Source organism: Meleagris gallopavo, chromosome 19 (assembly GCF_905368555.1).
Source record: "Meleagris gallopavo chromosome 19, MGAL_WU_HG_1.1, whole genome shotgun sequence".
In the NCBI taxonomy this organism is placed as follows: Eukaryota; Metazoa; Chordata; class Aves; order Galliformes; family Phasianidae; genus Meleagris; species Meleagris gallopavo.
In genome coordinates, this window is record NC_139422.1 from 8833057 (window position 1) to 8846403 (window position 13347).

General features: G+C 38.7%; 1 protein-coding gene and 1 non-coding gene across 15 annotated transcripts in view; both read right to left on the minus strand.

Moving 5' to 3' along the window:
• Positions 1 to 13347, minus strand: part of DENND1A (DENN domain containing 1A) — a 174585-nt gene that overhangs the window by 19526 nt on the left and 141712 nt on the right. For 13 of the 14 annotated variants that reach the window (XM_085239403.1, XM_085239405.1, XM_085239412.1 and 10 more), the window contains one exon: positions 10636 to 10767. In XM_085239403.1, the coding sequence (XP_085095529.1) occupies positions 10636 to 10767 (132 nt within the window). Of the gene's footprint in view, positions 1 to 6355; positions 6434 to 10635; positions 10768 to 13347 lie in introns of all 14 variants that reach the window. The other variant, XM_085239413.1, reaches the window with a different exon arrangement.
• Positions 312 to 428, minus strand: LOC116217301 (U4 spliceosomal RNA). Its single transcript, XR_004161689.1, has one exon. It is a non-coding gene; the product is annotated as a U4 spliceosomal RNA (small nuclear RNA).

Consider the following 13347-nt stretch of genomic DNA (forward strand, 5'->3'; position numbering starts at 1 on the left):
CACTGCAGGACTGTAGCATCAACAGTATTAACTGATAAAGCAGTGGCACTATTAGTAAAGTCTGTGAAAAGAAGTGTGACAGAGGCACAAAAGGACAGACAGACAACGCAGTGATGAAGACTGCTGTGTAGAGAGACAGTCAACGCATTGATTGTAGGCACTGCAAGGACACGTACAGCTGAACTTTGCTTACCCACACACACACTGAAGGAAAAATATGTCTGAGGAAGTGCGTGAGAGGGTTCCGTAATTATCTACTACATAAGTTGTTGGACAATAAAGAAAGTATTCGGGAAGATCAGAAAGTGACACTTTTGTTAGAAGAGCCAGCAAGCCGTCATGGCGGAGTATTGGGAAAAGTTTACAATTAGCAATAACTCCACCTTGGATTAACCTCATTGGCCACAATACAGCCACTGCACCAAGACTTGTTCATACCAATTATGTATTAATTTTTGAAACCTTAAAGAGTTACGAGAAGAACAATAAGACAAATCTCCACACTAACAGCAGCGTGTTCTCTCAATTACAGAGGGACAGGGAGACAGTACGGCTTAAACAACCAGAGATTGGAAGCACTGAAAAGAGCATAGGCAAAGGGCAGGGAGGAGTAGCTGAGATGGAGGCCCACCAAGAGGTAAGAGTTATTTGTCCTTTGCCAGAGCTCCATTGTTAATGTTGATGTAAATATGTATCACCAAAATGGGATAAGCAAGTATATTTCAATTATATGAAGACCATATTTACTGGAAAAGCCACTGATTAGAAGTTAATTTGTTAATGCAGCAAAACACTCTGATTCTGAAAGGTCAGTAGGGGAAGCTGTGTTGGATTATCAACTTAATTACCTGTGCTGTAAGGATGAAACAGCCCAGAGCTACATTGCTAAAAGCTGCTAAATTGCTATCCTAGGTATGTCCCTAAATATGTATACTATAGTGTTTTTTTTCTTCAAAGAGCAGAAATGTCTAAATTAGCACTTTCTTACCAGTAGCTGTTTACCAGCATACTTTTTTACTCTAGATATTTTCTTAATTGTTTTACTCTAAATACTTCTGAAGCAACAAGACAAAGAAAATTAGCAGGAAGCCAATTTTATGACTGCAGATATGGCACTGTTTTCTAATTATAAGACAAGCAATTTTAAATTGTGAGATGCTGAAGGAAGAAAAAAATCTTACATTCACTTTTACACTGTAAAAATACTATTTAAAAATTATACATACCACAGATCATAAAGTAGCTATTATATATCCAAGAAACTTTCACAATACAGCAATTTAGTTTTTTTATACTAGAGAAAACATAACAAAAAGATCATTTCTGTACTGTGAAGTAAGAGTTTGGTTGAGATGGTGGTATTCAAAACAGAGCCTTTATCAGTAAATTAGAGGTGCTAATTCATACGCAGCAACAAGTGCAACTAGAAATAAATGCATAAAGGAAACCCAACTAGATGAAAACTAGTTTGTCAGCTCATACAGAAAGAAGTGTTTCTCATTCTCAAGTTAGTAGTGAGGCATGTTTCCAACGATTTCCAAAGCAAAGCTCTACTACACAGACATCTTAATTTCTTCAGAAATTCAGGGCTGATTTACAAACTGTTTGTATGTCTTAAGGACAATGAGACATGAGATAAAGATGCACTGTCCTGAATGTACCCAAGCTCAAATACATCATGCTGCAAAGGATTTGGATCACTGGTTTTGGAAAAATATGCTGAACCTCAACTCAACATTCAATGGAGAAAAAAAAAAGTGGGGGGAAGAGGGCAGGGAGATACAATAACAACACTGAAAAGTGTACGGTACCTAAAAAGATTCAGTACAGAAAGCAGATGGAATCTATGAAGCAGCTGTTTTATTACCCATTCAGATCCCTGCACAGCACATACACTACTTTTTACATATGCACAGCTCACAAACTGGTATGACAAGAACAGTGTATGCTTTAACATGTATTTTTAATTCACACTCTAAAATAGTTCAACAGAAATCTGCTGGGTCCTGTGATTAAAAAAAAATAAAAATGTTTTAGGAGATGTCTCGTTCTTTGAACTGTATTTGTAAATTGGGAAGGTAGCACAAATCTGGCAAAAAACCATGGCAATGCCTATAGATACGCCAAGAACTTACGGAAGAGAATCTGTCACAATTAAACCCTTTGATTAGTCTAACAAGAAAACAAGGATGATCCTCTTACCTTTCTAGCCAGGAATCTTCCATTACATAATATAAAAGCATACAATCAAAGAAGGAAGTGAAAGGAGCCAATAAGCTCATGGTTTCCCCAAGGAAAGGAGAACAAAGAACCTTATTTCAGGCATCTAAGTAAACACCCAAATTAACACCCAGAAAACAGCAAACCCCATAGACTCCACATCACACAATACACCTCAGTCTGAAAGCAGCGTAACTTTCATTTGTGCAGAAATCCCAACCTCTAGTTATATTACTGAGTGACGGACCAAAAAGCAAACTCCCAAAACATACTGAAGAGCACTGCACCCATTCTAGATTGCCAGTAAAACAGCAAGGAATTTTTTCAGAACTATTCACAGAGATGAAACAGGGAAGGGTCTTGAGAGAGAGAGTATCTCACTGAGCAGACTTTCAAATTTCCAAAGTACTTGTACCAAAATTAAGTGTGATTTGCAGTGGCTTCTTTTCATTCTATTTCTCAACATACATAGATGGAGGCACATGTTGCAAAAAAAAAAATCCCAGACCCTAGGAATATATTTATCCCTATGTATTAAAGTCTATCCATCTACTATCTCAGCAGAGTTTAAAATCACAGCTAATAGGTTAACAACTGTTTTTCTTCCGCTTCAAATGAAGAATATCAGAAAGCTGGGGGAATATTCGGCTTCCCAATTTGTACTGACTGCTCGCTGCTACCTGCAATGTCTGTTTGACAGGACTGACATTTTGTACTGCTGTGAGATGGGAAAACGTGTGACATTTTTATTCATGGTGGCGTACGCCCTTGTAATGATCAGCCCTGGTCGATGTGCTTACTGCAGCAGCCCCGAGCCCTCGGAGAACAAACAAGAACTGGAGGTGCCAGCAGTTCGGCTGCCTTATTAAACTCCACCAGGATTCTAACGAAGAGCAACCGCTGGAAAATCTCACTGTCAAATCCTCAAGGACATTGTCAACATGGAACTAACTACATATATTTTTCATTTAAAATACTGGAAAATACAGCAATGTGATTTTAAATATAAAGAAAAAAAGTCACACTTTTCATCTGTTTTCTTTTTTAACCGGTCTTTTTGTCAGTTCTACACTGCGCTTTCTGGCGGCCTGATACTGGGATTCAAACCAAGTACACTGCTCAAATGATATGATTTAAAACGTTGGAAAACGTGTATAGCCCTTATTATCTATTAACAACTGCTGCTCTCTAGTAAGTAGAATACTTGTATTAAAAAAGAGAGAGAGAGAGGGTCTCTTATTTAAGGAATCCCATAACAGCAATGACTATCTGCTTGGTTCAATTTCATCATTCACTCAGGATATCTGCATAATCACGGTGATATTCTTTCATGTCAACATGCAAAAGTACATGGTTCCTGGATCTGCAGCATCGCATTGTTCAACCATTTTACTAGGTCTTAATCAGCTCAGCTCTGAAGGGCAAATCCAAAGGATGCTTGGCCAAACAAACAACCACAGAGGGGTTAGCAGCTGGAAGAATCACATGCTCCACATATTCTCTCCTTTTAATGTTTTAGTTTAATCAAGTGATTTAGAGGTCAATTCAGACAGTTCTGGCCTATCCACTTCATAAGAAGTACACGAGAAACTTCTGGATGCTGCTCAACGCTGATACACTATGCAAGTCACCCATAAGCCTCTGAGCTTATTCTAAAGTTGTCAATCTAGATGATTTGGTTAGCCTTGCATGCACTGACGTATTTATTTTATATGTATGTATTATTTATAAAGCACAATTTTGTTTCCACATGCCAGCAGTGACGGACCAAGAAACTCTCTACAAGATATTTATGGGTTCCTCGACAGAACAAGACTAACAAGGAAATTCTGCACAGACACGTTACAGCTGCTACTGCTTGTCACAGAGCACTAAGGTCAGCTCAACCACAGTCTATTTTCTCCATACATCCAACCATTATGGCATATAACTTGAATGTACTCAGGGCAGTAAATTTATTCTGATCATCCTTGTTTAAGAAGTGCTTGAAAAGCCAAGACAGTTGGCAAATACTAAAAGCTATAGCCCAGAATATGCTCTGTGGATGAACAGTTCTGCTGGATGCAGGAGTAGAGTCACAAAATCCCACAGCAAATTCGGAATTCCTACATAGTATAAACTACATGCATGCTATGTTGGAGTAGCTGCCAAAAACATACCTGCCTGGTTGCTCATTACAAAATACTGGCAAGTGTGTACCTCAGAGGCAGTAACTTTTGGGTATGCACTGCAGGGGGTGTATATATCTTCCTGAAGTGAGAGCCAGGTTTCACTTGTCAAATACTTACATGCATGACAAGAGTGCAAGCCTTTTAGTTAGATAATTCGTGCCCCACGATTGTCATTTCTGAAAATCTCGCACACCACAAAGCAGAATTTAATCAAAGGAATTACTTTCTTGTCAATTGACATTGTTTTTGTTCCGCTTACTACAAATACAGTAACCTAAGAACCTGATCAGACATTTGAGTTGTCTTAAGCAGACATTAGATGGACAGTACATTTTCATTTCTAGCAATGTGACTTCTACTGAGCTACAGTGAACTCCTTTCTAAAAGGAACAGTCAAAAAGAGAAGTGAGAAGAAGCAAGGATAGAAAATATCGTTTCTGGAGACAGAAGAATTTTAAAGAAAAAAGTTTATACTTTTAAATAAATACATAGAAAATCAAATGGAGAGAGGAAACTCTACATGGTTCAGCAGAAAGGAACAGAGAAAGCAAAATGCTCATCAGTGGGGAAGGGAGGAATGGAAGCTCATTTTGTTAACGAAGGTATCTCTATTGTCAGAATAGTTCAGAGTGGCAAGGAGAAGAGGAGGCTTTGCAGTCACAGCATACAGTTGCATAAATATTAGAAAATGAACTTGTTTTCCCCTTTCCCCTTTGGTTTCTACCTCAGTGCTACACAATGCTTGCTGTGATCTGGGGAAATCTGCTATTGTTCCAATGCACTTGGGTGTGAAGGGAGTCACAGGGTCTGGCAAAGCAGCCTTCCTTCCATCCTTACTTGCTCGCATTTACACTGGAGTTAATCCTCCCTTCTGCTTGCCTCTGCCCTCGCTGATCCAGTTTTGCATTTCTGGAATGTAGCTGGCTGGTTTTCTCCCCATCCTCCCCCTGACCTCTTAACGCTCTTTAATCTTCTTGAAGAAGAAACCTGCCCTACAAAGCAGAGTTCTTCATTTTGCACATCTAGGTGCGGATCATGAATGGAAAAAATGAAGATTTCTGTGTAGTTCCTTTACAGCGAGTGAACAAAACAGCAAATAAGGTGACTATTTCAATTCCATGGCCCATGAAAGTTTAAAGTTTTGGACAAGTTTTTCCACAGTCTGATACGCTGCTTTACCACATGAGCACATGAGTATTCTTCCATTTGTTTCATTATTAACATAAATCCCTGAAATACTAATTCTCCCTAGTTTGCATGCATACTGGATTATGAATGAATCTCTTGAGATGTATTTATAAGGATGTTTTAAATTTTATTTAGCCTTACATTTTTGCCCATAAATAAAATAAACTATTCCACTTGCCAGTAAATAATAATAAGCCATAGAAACCAAAACACAAGCTTAATTTGACAAAAGACATTTTAACTGTACAAGAAACAATTAGAGAGCTGAGCAGATCTGCCAGTATAACTTGATTCTAATGAAACAACATTCTTCCCCAAAAAAGAATGGTTTTAGCAGCTTGTCGTCATTTGCTGCTTTGGTTGTACCTGACCAGTTGGACTACTGGCCGTGTAAAAATCTGCAGAGAAACAAGTTTAGGTTTATTGTTAAAGAAGCTAGGCTTACCCCCTTTTATGTTTACCTACACCATTTCTCAAAGACTGATGAGAATATCAGACACAGGTAATGACCTACCAAGAACAAGGAGGTTCTTGTAGGAGCAGTCATGCAGCATTTCACAGGAACACCACGAAGATTTGATTAGGGGTGGAAGGGGAAGGATGCAGTATGGTTAGCAAAAACTTCATTAGAAGAAGGATGTGTGAAATGCAAGTATGTTTTTGGAAAAGAAAGTGCTCCTTTCACTCCCGAAGAAGAGAGCTGCAACCACCAAACATGAGTGCTCTGTTGGACCATCTCAGACTGCATAAAGCAACAAGTTCCAGTGGAGCCACACCTGCACACACCAGGACACACAGCTGCAGTAATTCAAGGGACCAGTCATTGTGTCCTCTGAGCTTAGTAGGTCACAAAACTGAAAAATCATTGAACATTTCCTGTCATGGCTGTGGCACACAGATGCAGTAGGTGTTTATCACAGCTCTACTGGCATATGAGTGGCCTAGTAAAAAAAGAGTCTTCTGAAGAAAAAGGCTTCTTAAGGATCAGATTTGGATATTAAACTACCTTTCTCCCTCAGCAAAATCATCCATTCTATTTTACTTTTTCCTTTAGATAATGCAAAAAAAAAAAAAGCATCAGAAAAAAAAACAGAGAAAGCCTTCTGCTCATTAAAAACTCAGCAAGCAATTTTGGAAGCTGCCTGGTTACTTGAAACAGGGATACAATCAACATAATTAAGGAAGTGCCTGCATTTCCCAGACTCTTTGCTTTTTGGATATGACATATGTAACATGTATAAATATTCCTTACCCAAATACTTGAAGCAGACATTTGAGACTTTGCCTCTAAAAAATCCCAAAACTACAAAAAAAAACCAAAAACATCTTGTCAGGATTGCTAAATCTTGCAGAAAGAAAATGTAAATGACCTATTCCATTTCTTGCGTGATTTTCTTTCTCTTTTTTTTTTTTTTTTCCCCCTGTGGCATAAAGGCAGCAAATAAGAAGTCATGCTCATGTAGGGTACAGAGATATTAAAAGCTTCCCAGACAACATTCACAACAAACTTCTAAAATCAGACAACATTCAAATGCAATACAGATCAATCATCAGTAAATGAAAATCAGAGTGGAAGAATTCGAAGGTTGTTAGTGTGATGCTTCTGTGCAGCATCCTCGCCACTGTAGTTTTCCCACCAGAAACAGGTCAGCAAAGGAAAGTGAAATTTATAGCAAAAACACAATCTCTGCAACATTAACATAAACACTATCTGAAAAAGTATCATGAAAAGGTATTTTGAACATGAAAAGATAAAATTGAAGATCAATAAAGAGAACTAAAATCTCCGTAGCCATTAAGGTGAAAACAAAAGGATGTATTTAAAACAATACCTAACAAGTCCAGTATCCCAGCAGACCTCAAGGCTCCAAGCTTTGGGTCCTGTCACAGGAGCCCCTAATAGCTGCTTGCATGGACAAGGAATGTGTTTCAAACAGCCACAGTGACAGAGTATTTATTTTCCACACAGGAAAAGATGACAAAGATAAATACGTATGCTACCTGAAAAGCAGGAGCGTGTGCATGGAGCTGTAGCTGCTGTCCCACAGCACTGCTGAGCCGTAGGCTGTGGGCTGGCAGTGCCACACGGCCCCACGTCAGCAAGGCAATGGCTGCCAGAGGCTGAATATGCAGTGCGTGTTTGGATGCGTTAGGTAAGTTTTGGTCATGTTATGAGGCAAAAAGCAGGAAGAAGGCAAGCAATAGCAAGATATTCACAAAGGATGTTCTCTGTAGCAGAGTATTTTCTACTAAAATGAATCCCAGTTTTCTCCAGACCAGTCAGTATTACTCAGAACTACACACTATTCATTGGAATCTTATCAATGATTGGAAAACTGCTCCCCCTTCTCCCCACTCATTAAGCCCTGGTGGTCTGTACTGCTCTTGCTATTTGTTGAGTAACTGCATCGCCTCAAAGTCCCCGAGTGTTCCTTAAACCTGCCTGATCGGAGGCCTCACATTAAAGCTACGCCCTTTGTGAGCCGAGAAGCGCGCGAAGTCAAAGAGGAAGAGCTGCGGTCGCACTCTTCCACTGCAGTCTCCTCATGTAGTCTTGCCAAGATCACTTGTCCTTATCCTAGGCTATCTGGTTAAAAATCTTTTCATAACCAGGGAGAGCTTTTGCACAATGTCTTAGTATTACAGAAACCAATTTAAAAACAATATATAACCCTTTTAAACAATGTCTGATAACCACTCACCAAAACGAGGTACTACACTCCAAAATCTCGTACAATTAGGTAATTGTTGCTAAATGTTTGAGAACAGTCAGTTGAAGTGCTATACATTCAGAGGCAATTTAAGATATTTTACTGGTATTTTTTGTACTCTAACGACTGCAGATACACAACTGTATTTGGAAAAGCTGAAAACCAACTCACTATATGGTGAGAGGTAATGAGTTAAAATTAAAGGTTGCTACTGGCTTGCTAGCCCATCCCCCTTTAGCTAATCTGTCATGTAATGAAGAGAAGCACCTAGCATAGGACAGCTAGCTGCCGGCTCACTTACAGCGAGCTGATTAAGAATGTTCAACCAACAGCAGACTGCAGACCTTTCCAACGAAAATAAATAGACTGTATGCAAATGTGTTTGTCACTTTGACAGCATGTCTCAATTAAGGCATCTCGCTGCTGTTGGTAGGCTCTCTCACTGCAGTGGTATGGACGAGGCTTACTGCATTACTGATACACAGGGCTTGACCCTAATCCGCATGCATGCATTTTAAAAAAGTCTGCCTTTGCCATATATACCAGAATAATACTAGCAGACATAGAAAGCAAGTGACAATGAGAAAAAAGCCTCTTTCATCCTCTTCAGTTTATAAGAACTGTGAATGCACAAACAGCCCTTATTTCAGAGTTCTTGTGGCTTTTTAATTGTTCCCACCTACTGTATTCTAGGCAGAGTTAAAAGTGACGCTAAAATCTCTCCCTTTAATCACTAGTTAGAAGCCATCTCCCATTTAAGCAGTAAATGCTGCTTTTTTTCCTCCCAAAAGCCTTAATTTGTATTTCATAAACCTGACCATCTTTGCCTTTTGAAACAAAGTATGATTTAATTTTTAGTTTGGCATTGGGCTATTGGGAAAAAAGGACCTGCAAAGGACAAAGGCTGTAAGTGAGATAGAGTACAACTGCAAAGCTGGCTGATTTTTTGGAAAGCAGCGTTTGCAACGTAATGTCAGCAATAGGCATTCAGCAAGCGAGTCGTTCACCGCAGCCAGAGGTTCACTAAAGCTAATGTGTTTTTCCTTTTGACACAGAGAAAGTGACCATTCAAAAATCTCATGAATTTAAATTCACAATTTCCAGTTGATTATTCATTTCATTAATCACTAAAAAGCTTGAACCATCCATCTTTCATAAAATCTCTATCTGGATTTTTGGCTGTGTAAATGAATTGAGGTCGCTACGTTTCTGCAGTAGTCCCAGTTCTTCTCAGCTGTATTGGCACAGAAAGTAAGTGACAAATAAATTCCTACTGCAAATACTTAATTGAAAGAGAATCTGTTTTTGAAAAAAAAAAAAAAAGCCCCCAAGAAATTACATTTAGCACACCAGCAAAAGTTTGATTTGAAAGAAACAAATCAAATTCTAAAATGATACCGACAACACTGCTCTGAGCAATGATTATATCTGCTCTATTCTTGCCTAGTACCTAACCAGTCAGTGCAGTTTCTATTAATAAATACTTATCTAAAAGTCTGGTTTGCTTTACATTTTATAATTATCATCCATTTTATAATTTTTTATTTAAGTCACATTATGGTTCCTTAGGAAAAATCAAATACTAACTTCTGTTTTTTGATCATGATTAGATACATGCACGATACATGCAGAGAAAGAAAATAACTGAAAGAAAATAATGTTATTTTTGAGTCAAGCAGCACTTAATAGGGGAACACTGGCAAACTGGTAGTAAATATTGTATGTTTTTCCATGATAATCACAGCAAATTCAACATTTTCTAAATAATTAGCTCTTAAAAACACACTCTCTCTTCTGCAAACATATTGAAATAAACATTTTCAGAGTAACTAATGCGCATATCTCAGTTGTCAATGCTGAAACAGAGCACATAAATAAGCTATTAATTGATTTTTTCATCTTAGTTCATCACCTTTAATTTTCAAAGAATGCTAAAATGCTTTAATAGTTGCATGTTCCATATTGACACTAATGATCTGTCTGGATAACAGAGATCATTTTAAATTATACATACTCACTCCTGGAGGCTGTAGTACTTTGCATGCTAAAATGAACTGCAAAATATCTTATAAAATTGCTACCATCATTTTACTTTTTTTTTTTTCCCCCCAAATTGACATAGGATTTATTTTCCTTAAAACCATCATACGAACAAAAGGAATCCGTGAGCCACAGACAACAGGTTTTTAACATCCCATTTATACAGATATAACAGAAATTAATGTATAACAGCATCATCCAGTCACAAAAAAAAACCAAAAACAACTGTCATACTTGAGCTTTCTCTGAACTACTTTTGCTCCTTCCTCCGTCATACAACTTAAAAACCTAACACCAACACGTACCTGACCAAAATGTACTGTGATTGGTCTTCTGTCCTCCCTTAATTTAGTGTCCTTCTTTTCAACCAACGGAGAAGGTGCTGGTCTTGGTAGAGACTGCTCTGGTGCTGCAGAACATCCATTCTCAGCTATGTCCTGTATGGAAGAAAAGGTGAATAGCATGGCTAAAACCATTCTTGATTAATAGTAAGAAGCACAAAGAGGAACACCAGAAGATAATGTTGAATACCCACTCATATGTTTGCAAGAAGAAAACAAAGTACAGAAAAGTAAACCTCATTATAATAAAACATTTTGCTGCATTTTGTCAATCAAAGGTATTGTAAACAACCACACTGTCCTTCAAACACCAATGCTGCATGCAAATACATTCAATAGAATGTCTGACTTAAACATGAAAAAGCTAGAAAATATATTCTGAGAACAAAACACAGCTCAAAATTTTCATTCTGTGAACAAAGTCAACAGAATCCCAGGAACAGGGCTATTCCATTTGTTGATTGGTAGCTGTGGGGTTTTTCTTGCAAATGGAAACAGTAATTCTACTTACCTACTTCACAGAATGATCTTTAATAGAACAATTACTTGTGGAAGTAGCAAGGAGAGATCAAACTCACAGCTTAGTTAACTTTGTATCTCATCTTTGAGCCTGTGCATACTGAGTATGTCTGCAGGAGATTGTATAAAACAAACTGCTGCATGGCAGAATGCTTTTTTGTTTTGTTTTGCTTTTGAGGTTACTCCTCATCTTCAGAAGTAAAGTGACCCATCCGTCTAGGTTACAAGACTTGGCAAGTGTATGGATGGTATGTCTAACACAGGTTTTGAAAAAGACAAAGGCATGCAGACACAAGGAATCAGAAAAGGAGAAAAGAGTTTGAAAATCAGTTGAGAAACAGTCTGTAACGCAGTGGGCCCCAAACCTTAAATCTCTTTGCAACAATGTCAAGGAAATAATGCTTGGTAAATATAGAGAGAAACCTGCACACACTGTAGCTCTGCAAGACTGACCTAAGGTTGGCTGCTGACACACACTGCTTTGATTCACTGACCTTTGACATGCCCCCTCAAGTTTCCGTCTTGCTAAGGTACAATAATGAGACATGTAAGCTGATGGCCAATTAGAAATGGTTCCTTTGGACACAGACTGACCTAATGTGTTTAGGTCAAATGAAACAAAAAGCTGGACGGACTTTCTAAGGGGCTTTGTCTGCTCCACAGAGAAGCTGAGAGACCTTTTTAGATCCAGCCGGTAGAGCAGTGGTTCACCACTATGGGCATAGGGATCATGGGGAAATTAACAACTTCTTAAGGTCAAACTAGAGAGAAAAACTTTTTCCTCCCCTCTCCCCCACCAGCAGCACAAAGCTACCTTGTCTTTATAAAATACATCCATGTACACTGGATTAGTAACAAAGCCAGAAGACAACGATGAGAAATGTAAGTTTCTGCCAAATTCATACTTCTGCTCCAAAACATCACCAAACTACCCAGGGGTCTGGTCAGTTTTGGAATCACATCACCTGTGGCAGCAACACAACTGACCTGAAATGTAACACAATTGAAGAAAAGTTTTAATACAGCATAGCCATATTGAAGGCACATCAAGCCTAGCTTCAGGCCTTTTGTGCGCACATCGTTCACATGTCCAACACATCTGCTGAGCTGCCCTGCAGCCCTAACCAAGGCAACAGCCAGCTGGGAACCAATGGAGAACAAAGCACCTTCCAGAACAGGCATTCCAGAAAAAATTAAAGTAGATGCAAAAGATTGGACATGCATGCAGTGGGAAAGGAAAGAGAAGATGAAGACAGATCAAAGCCATTAAGCAAAATCCCCTAAGATGTATAACTATCACTGCAAGTCCTTGCTGCTTTTACTTCTGTACTTCTCTGATGATTTAACTGCATACAGACGATAATATTTTCCTAAAACGTATTTTCAATGTCCTCAAAAATATATAATTCAAATTGAAGTCCTTCAAAGACATCTGTGACAGGCCTTCAGCCCACTATCAGACTGAATACAGCTACTCAGAGTCCTGTCAGTGCAGAGCACAAGAGTACACGACGGAGACACAAACCACAAACAGGAAATCAGGAGACACCAACTCCGAAATTCTGTAAAATGTCCACAGCTAAAAACCGTGCTTGCGAGCACAAATGACTTGACAAGAACTGCAGTGGGCCACAGTGCAGAAAGGCCTTGAATATGCACCTTTCCTGATACTGCTAAAAGAAAAGCAGAGTGACATCTGCATGCCACTTGAGGGAGCGAATTTCCAGCCAGAATGCTGACCCGTGTTTCCACATCGCTTTTGAGATCAGTGTTGGGACTTCATCCGTGCTGTGTAAACATATCTGCATGGTTGGAACCTGCAAGCAGCTCTGCGCACTGCCATGCACCATCTGTGTGGATGATGTCCTACGTCTGACTGCTCAGTTCTGATACATCCCCAATATGGGATTTTGTTTGACCCTGTAAGCATTCCAGAAGTAGCTTAAGTCATCTATCATTCAAGATAACAAAAAGCCTGAGTCCTCTCTCCCAGAATAGATGGCAAAAAAAAAAAAAAAAAAAAAAAAAAACTGACGATAAAGGTATTCATTACTTTAAAGAACTCCAGAAATACAAAAACCTAACGATGCCGTTTTTAAAAAAAAGAAAGTACAATTTAAGAATATTGTTAAAACAAAAACGACTTTTTAGTTCAGG